Source organism: Buteo buteo, chromosome 11, assembly GCF_964188355.1.
Source record: "Buteo buteo chromosome 11, bButBut1.hap1.1, whole genome shotgun sequence".
In the NCBI taxonomy this organism is placed as follows: domain Eukaryota; kingdom Metazoa; phylum Chordata; class Aves; order Accipitriformes; family Accipitridae; genus Buteo; species Buteo buteo.
In genome coordinates, this window is record NC_134181.1 from 12308046 (window position 1) to 12322063 (window position 14018).

Genomic DNA, 14018 nt, shown 5'->3' on the forward strand with positions numbered 1-14018 from the left:
CTTATTTCAAAATGACGTTGTAAAGCTTTTAGATTGTTTAGCTCATATAATATCAATGAATAGGCAGACTTAACAAATAATACAAAAAGTAAATAGATTATTCACTGTATAGTTTTCCAAGTATTGGGTCCAAAATGTGAATAAATGTCAAATCTAGGAAATGCGGGTTTATAATTATAGCACCATTATATAGATTGACTAAAAGTAATAATAATAAAAAATATAGCTACCTTTATACAAAACATTATTGCAACAAATCAAAGCAGATCAGAAAACTAGGTTACAGATAGTATTAACAACTGGAAATGTTCTACTTCCAACGGAAGCATAAAGGATTACATGTTTTATGCAAACTGAAATTACGGTTCTAATACTGCAGCTTTTAATTACACGAACAGGCTTCACATGTAATTTCTCACTAAACTGAGTGATGGCTTATGCGAGTAATGATTCAGACCACTCCCTCTAGGACCCAGAACTCAAATGTGTATTTATATATAAAGTTACACATGCAATTAGCATATTAGATTAAGTTGCTAAGAGAGTATCATGTTTGGTGTGTCAGGTATTCCTCAGTCATTTTATATGGTATAAATAGTTAAATATTTTCTTTTGTCTTCTTTTCTCATTTCCACCTTTCTCACTTGTTTTTCCCCCAGGGTTTATGCTATTTATATATAGATTCTTCCAAGATCATACAAAGGAATTGCACTTGAATTTTTAAATAATTATTTTTTTTTCTCAACACAGTTATACCTGGCTGTATGACCTGACTTTTACTATTCTTACAAAAACCCCATGATTTTTGAAGTAATGTTTTAGGCAATGTAATTCCTTAATGCTGTGACACATCAATGAGTTCAACTGTGTATGTTCTTTGAACATTTGTGTGCAAGAGACAGACTTGACTGATCATAGACTTCAGTGATTAAAGCATAGTGGAAAACTGACCAAAATAACAGAGCACACATTTATACTATGATTGTGACTTCCATTTCTGTGCACTTGAATTAGAACTAGCTTTTAGAGAATTTGTTAGTTTGTTTAATTTGGTGCAGATGTTATTAGTAAGTTATGTGATGAATAATGTCATGCAATGCAGTGTAAATAAAAGAGAACATACAGTTCAATCAAACAAAACAAAACAACCCCACCTGACCCCATGGAGGCTCAAGAAGTCGATTTCTGACACTTAGAAAAACCACAGTAGTTATTCTAACAAAATTACTGGAACTGAGCAAAAACATAATTGCTTTTGCTAACTAGCCTCTGTGGGTGACAGATTTTCAGATATGCTATAATTATATTTGTATTTGCCTATATGGCTTCCAGCATGAAATGCTTGTGCTTGCCTGTGTGAGAAGATGCAGAAGAGCTTTCATGCTGGTTAAACGCCATGTGACTTTTCACCTTTCCACAGGTTTAATCAGTGGTAGCTGATTAAGCTACATTTCCAACTGCATCACGATACTGTAGCAGCAAGCTGTCAGGGTGGATGACAGCATCCAGCCTTCTGGGACCACCTGCTTCCAACAGAAAGTCCCTTGTAGTATGAAACAGAGAGAAAAGGGTCGTCTTTTGAAAAATTGGTATCAACATGTAGCAAATCAAAATATTTTTACTCTTATTCTGTATTGAGTTAATCAGGGAGTAGGTAGTCAGTTCCACTGAGGGATATTTTATATTCTTTGTCCCACTGGATATAAGATACTACCTTCTTAGAGAGAAGCTATAGTTCAACGTTGTGATGCTGTTATATCATATTTAACAAAAAGCATACTTTGCTAACATAGGATGAAGACATTCTTACTACATACATCCATCAGCTTCCTTTTCTTGTCCTTCCTTCAACACATGCAGATGATTTTATGAGACATTCTTTTCTAATGCCACTTTTATTGTATGCTTACCATAGCAAATACTGCTCACGTGTAGACTACTATTTTGTCCAGATCTCTCCCTGCATTAAAAGACTTACATAATCGTATTGAGAGAAAGCACTTAGAGATCTGTAATCCACTGGTCTTACCGAATGACTTTTTACATAATGAAAATCTGTGAAGGGTAAATATGTTGACTAGGAGTTCCATTAGCACTTAAATATAAGACATTTCTGAAAAATGTATGCAAACACCACAAAGCTTGTAAGAGAAAGAAAAGAAAGCCCATAACCAATCCTTTCAGACTACAAACAATAAGCACATGTCTAATTTTTAATCTGAAAGCTAATGAAATCAGTCATTTAGTCAGTTTTTAAACAACTGCTTTCATGTAAAAAATATTTTCATATTTACATGAAGAATTTTGAAACGAATTTTATTTCATATTCATAATGCTCAAGTTTGATGTTACATTGTTTGCAACGTAAGGAGAATCGCTTTACTTATGATTTTATGTTCCTTTGATTAGTAAACAGCATAGAGCACTTTTGTGGTGATAGACTGGAAGTTCTGGAATAAAATTAGAAATTGCTGCATTTAACAGACTCAGTTTTGATAGTTTGATACAATTGTTGATCATTGTTGCTGTCAATACCACAGGACCAAATTTCACACTCCTTACTAAGGTTGTGTATATCTTTTGCTAAAGTAAATGTAAGCTTTGCTGGCTGAAAGGGGGCAGTCTGCATCCTAACACAGTGAGGATCTAATACGTTAGTCTAGTCTAATATGTTCTCTAGTTTTCAATTGCCCAAGCCAATGGTTCCATACTTTATTCAACAATGCTGAACAAGCAGTGCTGAAGGCAACGTCATCCCTGTTATCCTAAATGTTATCATACCTGTTTCCTAAGGCAGAGATTTCTTGACTTTTCAGACTGTGAATTCCCTTGCAGTATAAATTAAGATATATCACTATATTCAACTTTTGGGACCTTGAGAAGGGTGCATTTCTGTAAAGAAAACTGTAATGATAAGGATTAGCATGTTACTTTTATTCCTGTGGTTGAAATGGGAACTTTTTGTTTAGAAGAGCTTACTGACAAACTGTATTAATATTCCAGTTTTTGTTTGGTTTTAATTACTGCTGCAAGCCAACCAGTAAGTTATAAGAATGTACTTTATTTTAAATTAAATAAATAGTGACAGTAACAAGTTTGAATTATTCAAAGTGTAAAAAATACCACCCATGCACAGGCAAAACCAGTATAATTCAAGTCAGGAATAGGATTTTAGTATACAGCAAATTTAATGTGTGTATCCTGTGAAAAAAGAACTGAAGTAGAACAACATTGAAATTAAGCAATGACCATCTTCTTTTGTACTGAAAACACAGTAACATTCCCGTTCACTGATAAGCATGACAGTATTTGCATTTTCATCATGCTATTTAGAAATAGAGTATTTTGAAGTTTGGCTTCCTATTTTTCACTTACAAAAATAGCATTTCCAGTCTCCTTCCAGTTGCATTCTGGTGGAAAAAAAAAAAGATGACTGCATATTTACAACATCTCTTTATTTCTTAATTTAAAAGAAGCATCAGTACTTCTGGGCAATGGTGGTTTCATCTTGTTTTGATTTTGTGCGCTGTTGTGCCTGAACTCTGCCACACTGAGTGTACACTTGTATCAAGTGTAGGAGATTAATGGCAGGAACATTATCCATTTAGATGGTGCCAATCCTCTGTTAGAATTCTACTTAATCTTTTAATTTCAGATAGCCTAAATATAAGATGATACAGATTTTTAGGAACAAACTAATGATGAATAAATCTGCAGCCAGCTTTGTCTTAAGATTTAAAAATATGCTATTTTTCCAAGGTCCAATCCTTTAAATACTAATTGTGTGCATATTCACAATGAAGCAAGACTTACATAATTATAGGCTACTTGTATGAATTCTTTGAGTCCTGTATCCAAAAATCCAAATTCCAAAAAATGCAACGGACTGAAAATTTACAAGTTACCAACTCACTGAGGCTTGCTTTTGAAGATGAGATTACCTATTCTTAAAAATTCTTCCACACAACTAACTGTGGATAAACAGTATACCCACTTCGGGATACCAAGATACAAGATAATGAATGTTGTAGGTGTTACCATTTACTTATCCACCAGAAATCAGACTTGCATTACTTGGGTTTTCAGAACATGTGGTTCAACGATCTGATTTCAAAGGGAACATGGAGTTTTCAAGAAGCACAGAATAGAGTCCAACTTCTTCTCCTTATCTAAGTAAAAGGAGAGTGCAAAGAGTGAAAATACCCACAAATCGTTAGTGACCAGTGGTGGCAATCCAAAAACATACATTCTCCTGCAGCTTTCGCTGTATCTTCCATAAATACGTTTACGCAGTATGACTTTGAAGGAGATCTTCTCATTTAAATCAACACACTGCAATTACAGCTTGTCTAGACAGACTGAAACAGTAGCACCAACAAATACAGGCTTGACTTTGTTAGAATGCTGCCGGGGTTCTCTATGTTAACTAAGTAGAAAACACATCCTATGGAATGAGTGAAATAAAATAGAAAGAAATGTGGAGTTGTCATATAAAACTGTGAATTCCCACGAGAATGGAGTTAGACTGGATCAATGCGCAGAACTCACATTATCCTTCAATGTAATGGTAGTCTATAGCCTGTAGTTTGGGCCTCCACTTACTATTTTTCCTCACCTACATTATTTTTTTTCTTACCTACAAGTGACCAGATTCAAATTTGTCACACACTTTTTCTCCCCAAATCCAGTTTTTAGGTTTTAAAGAATAAACTCCTGCAGTTTTTCAAAGTATGTTTAGTTTAGTTCTGAACTAAAAAATATTAGCTGTTTAGAGTGTTGTCAACATAATTTTATTTAACAAGCATGAAGACTATTGTCTAGTAACTTCACAAAACATGTCTGATCATTATTTTTTATAATGTGTCCATAATAATCAATGCAGAAGAATAATAACTTATTAAAACCCCAATATTACAGGGTCTTTATATTTGCCTGTGGAGCGCCTCATACACTTACAGGACTATAAAGTATGTACCAAGCATTCTTGAATGGATAGTGTGTGTTCACAGTAAAAGAAGACAGTTCCATAAGTCACGTAATAAATACCATAATACATAGGTCCTTCTACAAAACATTACAGAGCTGCTCTGCAAAGTTAGTGTCTGTCCCCCCAATTTTACATTGAAATGTTGACAAACTTATGGTGAAGCACTGGAAGGTTTTATGTTGCTCTTGTATTTACCTCCCAAAATTGCAGTCTATCAAATTGGACCAATCCTACAGGCTTCCTGTTTCCCAAATGATTAATCAGACATGAATGAGATACAAAACTGAGACACATTTTTAGCTTTGCCTGGATTTCTGCAAAGAATTCAGGAGCTTGCAGAAGTGTGACTGTAGATATACAGGCATCAATCCCTGCCTGTCAACATGAGAGGGGGATCTCTTTGGATTATTAGAAAGATCTGCTTTAACTTGACATTTTTGTTTGCCAAAATCTATTTTCAAAAATTACTGCTTCTGCTGTGGGTAGATTCATTGCTCCTATTTTCATCGTTAACAGTGAAGTGCAAACTGTTTGCTTCTATCGGAAGAAAAGTTTGAACCACTGGCAAGAATCAGCCTTTCTGCAGGGGAAGACAAAATCGTGGTAAACGTGGATGAAAACCACGAGGCTTGCTAGTATTTTTCTGAATATGCAACTCTCCCTTTTTTCTCTCTGGATTTGGAAAGCCATTAGTCATTCACGTATGGTCTGCCAACCCATGCAACTGGGTTCTGTACAATCCAGTCTAAATCAACAAACAGTATTTGGTATCAAACACTGCTTGTTCTATTTTCTCCATCTTCCTCCACACCTCCCCCCTCCCCAACCATTACCTTATCTAAAATAGAGGCTGTTTACATTCTTTTACTGGGGTTTTCATACTTCTCCTTTTCCTTCACTGAAATAATATTTTGTGTATTTGATGGAAAAAAAAAGTATTCTATCCACTTTGTCAGACAAAACACCTGCCTTAGCCTCCAAATTGTGTAACTCTCCAATACTGTAAACAGTGACCAGCAGGAAACACCAGAGCCTATTCAAGAACAAAAAATACAGGCTTCTGAGAATAGTGATCTATTAATAGCAGACAAATCCCTGTTATAGCCAGTAGTGATAATACCCTGATACTTCATAGTTAACCATTACAAGTCCAGTAGATGTCCAGCATCCTATTCTGCAGGCTGATTTGCATCTCTTCAAAAAGCAGGAAGAAACAAATCGTGCCTTTTAGGATATTGAGAGGCAAAAGTTTTGCTTTGTTTTTTCAAGTGCCAGGTTTAAATTCTCAGCTCATCCGAGTGACCCGTTTTGAAATTAAAGGTGAGGCATGAAACACTCCAAAGACAGACCAGAGGGGGGGGTCACTCTTGTCAGAGCCTGCACCACCCTAAGAGAGTTTTACCACACACACTGCCAGGACAATAGCGATAATGAGCACAGCCGAGAAAATAATCCCAGCTAGAACCTTGCTGATATCGCAGAAGGATTTATTTTCCTCCACAGAGATCATGCCAATAGAAGAAGCGCCCATGCTGATGGTGGATTTTAGTTCAGCCCCTGGGTCTTGCTTGGCCTCTACTGTCCACTGGGGGACACTGACCTTCATTTCCATCTCGTACATCATCTCTCCTACCTGGTTGATTTCGTTCTCGAGGTCTTTCAGATCCACCACGTCTATATTGTGCTCAGCCTCGTATTTCATGTTCTGGACGCTCATCGCCCTGGCGGCCACACCAGAGGTTCCCCCACTCATGCCTGTCTGGATCAGGTGCTTTTTGGGGACGTTCAGCGGGAACTCGTGGCCCAGCTCGAGAGCTCTCCTCATGTCGATCTCCAGGATCTCTAGGCACGTGGAGAAAATCACCCATAGCCTCTCGAACTCGGCCTTATCTTCCTTACTCACGGTTTTGTCCTTCAGGACCGTGGTGAGCTTGTTCCTGTTGGCCACCGCTAGCTCCTGGGCTTTCTGCCGGGTTTTCTTGAGCTCCTCCCGCAGGTTCTGGGAGTCCGAGGTGCCGCCGATGGTCAGCACCATGTGCCGGTAGCAGGCGGTCACCTTGTTGAGCGCGTCCAGCAGCGCTTTGCACTCCTCCTTCACCATGATCCCGCCGGCGGCGCGGAGCTGCCTCCCCGCCGGTCTGCCGTGCTGCCGCTCCGCCCCGATCACCCGCTACCGGGACCGGGGAGCTGCCGAAGCCGGATGCTACCAGCACACATGGCAAGCGGTAGCTCCGGGTCGCGCATGCATTCAGCGCCCTCCTACCCGCCTGGCGTCCCCGCCGGCTGCTCGGGCGGCGCTGACGCTTCTAGGAGCCCGGGCGGGCTGCGGGGAGTCCCGGGCGGGCAGGCGGCATCGCTCCCCGCCTGCTACTGCCACCGCGCCGGACAACCGGGGCGGCTCATCCCGCAGCGCGCTGAGCGGCAGCCAGGGCTCCCAGCGATCGGGCGCCGCTTTTTGAAAAGTGCCGAACGCCGAGGAGGGGGAGAAGAATTGCGCGAAGGACAACGCTCTCGAGAACGAAAGCCGGGGAGCCGGCGGGCCCCGGCTGCCGCTGCCCGGCCGCCGCCGCTCGGCTTTCCCTCGTCCCGGCTGGCCGCCCGCGGAGTCACATGGCGCCGCCCGGAGAGCGCCGGAGGCCTCCCGGGCGCGGCCCGGCCCGGCCCTATAAGCCCTCGCAGGCTCCACCTCCGCAGCCTCCGACGCCGCGGCGGCCGCCTGGCTCCTCGCTCGCTCCCCGCCGGCGCCCGGCCATTGGCTTCGTGCGGCGCCGCCGCCGCGCCGGGCCCGCCCTGGATCCCGGTAGGGCTCGGCTGAGGCGCTGGAGCGCTTGGGAGGGGCGGGGGGAGATTCCGCGGCCGGGGAGGAAGGGAGGCGATGTTGTCGGTGTAAGTAGAGCTCCCGCCTCGGCCGGGGCGGCCCGCTTCTCGGCGGGAGGGCGGCCTCCCGCGGCGGGACCCGCTCTGAGGCGCCGCCGCCGCCGCAGCCGCCGGGGTGGTCCTGGCGCTGCCCTCCCGCCCTCGTGTGCCGTGCAGCGGCTCGGCCGCGGCCTGGGGGGTGTGTGTGTCTCCGCCGCGGCCTGCGCCCGGCCTGGAGCTGCGGCGGGGCGGGGGGGGTCAGGCCGTGGTTGCTGCCGGGCGGCACCTCCGGCCGCAGGAGCCGGCGGCGCTTGTGTGCGCCCGCGGTCTCGCCGGCCCGGCACCTGTCTCCCGTCCCGCTCCCTTACCGCGGTGAAGCCGCAGAAACGTTTCATGCGCTGCTGAACTTCATTTAACCCCAGCTACGTGGGCTGTTTACGTGAGGTCGGTGCTGTCGGGTTCCTACCAGACCGCACGGTGTAGCGGGTGTCGCAGGCCCTCCAGGGCGGTGCAGGGGGATAGAACGCCTGTTGTCTTCGCCTTTTGCGCGGGGGGTTTAAGACGGCCCGTGGGAAGCGTGGGTGTGCCATCCGGGATGTCTGCTGTTAGCGCAAGTCGGGCAGTTCTACATTAGAAAGTGCAGGAAACACACCGGTTCCTCGCGAGCAGAAATGATGCTTCACAGGCTACCCTTGTGAATGTGCTGAAGTACCATATAGTGATTAGCAGTGGACGATAGGCTGTGTTTGTATGTTCGTCCGAACCTTCTAGAAGAACAATTGACGATGCTGAGTGCTACAGAGCAAACTGAACTATGTTCTCTCTAGCACACAATGTGTCTTTGCCAAAGTGGACTTCTGGAGAACTTGCTTGTCATAACATACCCTGCTACGTATGCCTCAATGTTTGTGAGTAACCGAGTGGTTTTCTGATGCTGTAGTAACTTGAAAAAGATGTGATGACATACTCCCATGAGAAGGGGGAGCATGACCCTTTCCCTTATCATGCCACCCCTTTAGTGCAGTGTGTGCTATGAGCAAGATAATGTGCTATGAGGAGCAGAGTCCAGGCAGGCTGGCTTCCTGGAGCTCAGCCCAGCCTGCAGAGTCTTTTCTAGACTGTTCCTTCTTCTGGATCTTTGTAGCTTGGACTCTACTGACTGTTCTTTTTTTTTGGTGTTCTGCCTTAATTTTGGCTGTAATTCTAAGCTGTATGTAGCTTCTCCTGCAGGTTGCCACCTGTGGAAGAAAATGTCTTTTAACTTCTGTAGATTACCAAGTTACTACAAGGTAAACTGAGTAGCTCACTACCAATTTGTGTGTTGGTAGCCTAGAAGTGAATCAGTAATGCCTGTTTCCTTGTAGCTGTAAAGAAATACAGGATCATTTTGACCTGATTATAAGTGAAGTCTTATAATTGCTTAATCATTGTCAGGTGGAAAAAGGATTAGCTCTGGGTTTGAATCTGGTGTCTTGTGTGTGACTTGAGTGCTAAGCTTATCGCTAACTAAATCATGCATTATTTGTGTGTGTGTGTATAGCAGCTGTGTTTAAAGTCTGCCACGTATCACTAAAGTCACTGTTCATTGTGGCACATCAGAACCTTGAAACTGCTTCTCTGAAAGTAGCTGAAAAGGGGAGGGAGGGGGTATTGTTTCAGGAACATGTGACTGCTTAAGCCTGAAGGTGGCAGCAGTTATAATCTGTATCAGATAATGCCTAAATACATCTTCAGGTGTGTCATGTGGAAAGAAAGAGGCTGTTATTTAGTTTAGTTCTAAATTAAGTTCAGCTGCAAGCAATTATACAATTCGGGTAGATTGTGGAAACTATTAAAATTCAGTTGTTGTTTGTCAGACAGGCATGATGTTCTGAAAATCAAAATCTTGATACTGCTTTCAAACAAGATGCTGACTGGACAAAATATTGTCCCGGGAAAACAATTAGGATGGAGTGTAAAAAATCCTTAAAAGTGAATTAGGATACAGCATAATGAGTAGTAGGAGAAATGTATTTCCTGGTTCTGTGGAAAGGCTTTCTTGCAATAGATGTTAATGAACATATTCTTCCTATTCCAGTACCCTTAAAAATGTTTGCCAAGTATTCTGTGATGCTTCTTGAACATCACTACTTGTTAAATGCTATATCCTCATTTTAATAAACTTTGAAGTAGAATTTTAGGTAAATACAAGTCCGTTTTGTTTAAATGGTTGGTAAGCCTTGCCTGTTGGGCTCGCTTTTGGAGTAAGCTCATTTACTGAATTCAGCCTGTGGAATGCTGTGGCTGGGGAAAGCTTGAAGCCACTGTGAGATAAGAATGGGATACTGTGAAAATAAAACATGACATCAACCCCCTCCCTCCCCCCCATTAACTGATAACACTATGCAGCTTCCTTCAATAACTATTGTGTGATTTGCTTGCTGGTAAAGTGGCTTGCGGATTTGATCCATAGCAAGAATCTTAATTTGTATTATGGAAAGAATGTTAGACTGATATGTCTGTGTCATGGTGTTTACTGTCAGGAAGCTCTTAATTACCTCAGGCTGGTGTATGGTGCATTACATAGCATCAAAACAGCAGCAGTGGTTAAAATAATTTATTTTGCTATTTAGAAGAACTTACCTGTTGAATTGTGTTCCAGTCTTCCTTACCCTTGCTCTGCTCCCTAAAGGAGAGAACTAGTGTAATTCTGCAATGTTTTTCATAACTAGACATTCCAGTAATGGTCTGATGTTAAGTTTCTTGCAGTGATGAGGTAAGGCTTAGTGCTAGCCTGCAAGGATTTCATTTTCTTATTGAGATGCACAGAAAATGGATTAAGTTCCAGTCCAGTTGTCTGGTCTAAGGACAATCTGAATGAAGGTAAATGGGATACAGGGTTGCTGGCTTCAGTTCCCTTATATTTCTGTGGGTGGCCTGTGCTGAGTCTGACCCTGCATACTTGGTTTCCTTACAGACTTGCTGCTAGTCTTGGAGTTGATATCAACCTCATGAGGTCTGCTGTGAACAATGGTGGTCTGTAACTGTAGTCAAGAAATGGTGTTACCTTCTGTGACCTGTATCTCAGCAGTGAAGTGTTCAGGCCCACTGCACCCTCAATACATGGGCTGGGGAATTACACCACTGTTTTGCCTCAGTAACTAAAGAGTCAAAATAATTGGCTTAAGTAAAACACTGTTTATATTTGTATTTCAACTCCTTTATTTTCTTCCCCCTTCCAAAGAAGTACCTGTGCTGACACCTCTGCAAACCTGAGGAGGTGGCCTTAAATACAGCTCACTAATATTTGGAGGAAGCATCCTTGTTTGAGAAGCTGTTTTGGGAACTTTGTACTTTCTGTTAATATTTTTCTTCTAAATGTTCTTGTAATTGTTTATGTGGTTCACTGACCAGCACTCTCTGCACTCTGTTCCAGGGCTTGCTTGTGAATAGCTCAGAGTTCCCCATCTGAGAATTTAATACAGCTTTAATAGTGGTAAGCCAAGGAATGAAAATTCTTTGCATCTACTCTGGTGGATTTCTAAACCTGCAAGAATTGAGAATTGGGAATCTAGTCTCTATTCTGCTGTGAAGAGGATAATGCAGCTTGTTCATAATACTTGGCTAATGACAAGTAAGATTATCTCAAAAATCAACAGAAGTTGATCATCCAGAAGTTCCTGGATGAAAGTGGGAAGCTTACCTGTTGAAGGATGAGCCACTCATATTGAAATGTACTTTTCTGGAGGAAAAAAAATAGGTAATTGTGGAGTGTCAAGCCAATATGTTCTTTGTCCTTGAGTCTGAGACAAGTAAGAATGTGTCCGTGTCAAACTACAGTGCAAATACACTGTTAAAATACAAAAGGTGAACCTTCTTACTACTTTTTAAGAATGAGCTCAGTTTAGAGTTTATGAGGTGGGGTTCATAATTTAAGAGCTGCATGAGGAACTGATACAGACTGATCTGCACAGTACTCCCTGTTGCTGGCAGGTGCTGTAGGGTCTCTTGGGGGAGGCCTGTCTGAGAAGGGTGGGAGCAGTAGTAGGAAAGCCAGAGCTATTAGGCCTAAAAAGGGCTTGGGGGGTAATTGGGTAGAGACAAAACCAAAATCATGAGATCCTGTGCCAGCTCTTAACCCTTCACTGGAAGAAATGTGTGCCTGAAGGGGAGATGCTGAGAGAAATGAGCATCTTCCTGGAATGCGTCTGACCCCTCCTTTCCAGACCCTGTTCTATCACTGTCAGACTGATGTTCTGGGATCATAAAACTTAGTTTTTCCCTGATTGCTAGGAAGCCTTGAGCTGACTGATGCAAATTCATTGCTCTATAATCTGATAATTCAGAGGGGTTATTCTGACATACTTCAGTTTCACAGAAATCAATAGCAGCTGAATCTAGAAGGGGTAGGAATAGATTGTTACCTTGTTTGCTCCCTTGTGGTGAGCAGGCTGTGCTGGAATGTGTCTCAGTTGTTTTTCATAAGATGCTCGGTGTTCATCCCTTAGGGGAGGGGGAGTAAGGTTTTTTGTGAGCTCAGAAACAGAGGAAGGATCTCTTGTTTTGATTTTGAGGCGAATGCTGATTTGAGGGCTCAGGTCTAGATTGTGACCTTTGCCCAGAAGTGGAGTAAATGAGGAGTAGTAGTGCAGGTAAAACAGTGGCTGAAGTGGTAACTAGATTTTTATTTGGACTGAGACTAGTTAAATTCCACTGTTGGAGTCCTGTTGAGTGAAACTTCACAGTATTGCTACACAAGTAAAATTCAGTGAACCTAAAGCTTCTTGAACATTACATGCTAATGGACCTGGTATTGGAAGATTTTGGAGAACATGGCATTCTGCTTCTTTGTAGCTGGACTTTTGTGGGAGGACACTGATACAAGCATTCCAGTGTATTATCTTAACTTGCTCTCCTGGAGAGATTTCAGGCTACTGAACTATGCTAAAAACTTTTACCAACTTTGGTAGCTGTTTTACTGTCTTTGTTCTGCCAAAGTATTATTAAAATGCCTTGGTGAAAGCACAGAATCTTATACTTCATTGAATATGAAGTGTTTGTATACAGAATCCCTAGTTGTGTTACGAAAGACGCTTTCTCTGTAGTATGTTTTGTTAGGTCTTTGACAGTGGTACAGCAGGACATTCAGAAGTTGATGTGCCTAAGAATTGAGTAAATAGTTGTATAACTTGCTTATAGACATGATGTAACTGCTGAGTAACAATGCAAATACAACGACATCTTCTACTTTAATGGCTGTTTGTCTAAATTTCAAAATGCTTCTTAAAAGGAACTGAAACCTGATAGGTCTGTAAAAGATACCTCACTTGACCATATCGAAAGGCAAACACCATCAATGACAAATGAAACTGTCACAGTTAAATCCTACTCATTGTTTTCAGTACCAAAGGTTGTAAGACTTCATTTCCAGTGGTTTGGAGAAAACAGTGATGTGCTTAGATTCCATGGTATGTTTTTCACTTTAGCTATCCCTTTTACTATTAGTTATATCATTAGAATTATCACTGTGCTCTTAATCTAGAAAGGATTTGGCTGTTTTAAAGTTATGATTATGTTTTTTTTAAACAGTAACATAATGCTTATTAGATTCTCTGATCAGCTAGCTTCTGTTCTTCCAGCAATTTGAGCTATTTCTGTGTTTACAGGCATGAAGCCACACACTTAAGTGATTCCATTTAAACCTTTTATTTAACATTAATACTTGTGTATTGCTTTACAGCTCAGCATGATAGAATTTAAGAAACTTCATAGTGAATATGGCTTATAACAATTTTTAGTGGGCTTTCTGTTAAGCATTAAACAGTTCTGGTAATGTATATAAGGCTTTGTAAATTTCCTGCTTTCTTAGTGTTAGTAAATCTAAAGCTGTCCAAGGTGCAACTAGAAGAATAAATCTGTATCCCCCCTGATGTTGCCTCCCTGCCCCAAGTTAAATTAGGTTGAAGCTGGATGTTGTGTTCTGCCAACAAACTCTCAACAGAGTATTTTAATGTGTTCCTAGAATTATAGTAATGCATTAGCCAGTATTTTCGGCTGCATTTAACTTTTGGGGTGGAAAGAAATTGATTTAATCTCAAAAGTGCCTGAGCCAAAGTTTGGGGAAGCTTTAATGTACTAATGTACTCTCTTGATTCTGTAGACTTAATCTATTTTAGTATGAGGTCCTTTGGTTTTC

At 41.8% G+C, this 14018-nt stretch overlaps 2 protein-coding genes across 11 annotated transcripts in view; one reads left to right on the plus strand and one right to left on the minus strand.

The window, feature by feature from the left end:
* Positions 1-3041: 3041 nt before the first annotated feature.
* On the minus strand, positions 3042-7098 carry RGS9BP (regulator of G protein signaling 9 binding protein). Its single transcript, XM_075040104.1, has one exon. The coding sequence runs from the start codon at positions 7086-7088 to the stop codon at positions 6375-6377; it is 714 nt and encodes a 237-aa protein (XP_074896205.1). The 5' UTR covers positions 7089-7098; the 3' UTR covers positions 3042-6374.
* A 486-nt stretch (positions 7099-7584) lies between these two features.
* Positions 7585-14018, plus strand: part of ANKRD27 (ankyrin repeat domain 27) — a 49380-nt gene continuing 42946 nt past the window's right edge. For 4 of the 10 annotated variants that reach the window (XR_012652191.1, XM_075040092.1, XM_075040095.1 and 1 more), the window contains exon 1: positions 7585-7787. Coding sequence is in view for 5 of the 10 variants with exons in the window: in XM_075040092.1 (XP_074896193.1) it covers positions 7598-7787 (190 nt within the window). In the remaining 5 variants the exon portion in view is untranslated. The other 6 variants (XM_075040098.1, XM_075040100.1, XM_075040099.1 and 3 more) reach the window with 6 other exon arrangements.

Excerpts from the sequence above, each read along its gene's own strand:
- RGS9BP (XM_075040104.1), bottom strand. The coding sequence starts at position 7,088 with ATGGTGAAGGAGGAGTGCAAAGCGCTGCTGGACGCGCTCAACAAGGTG.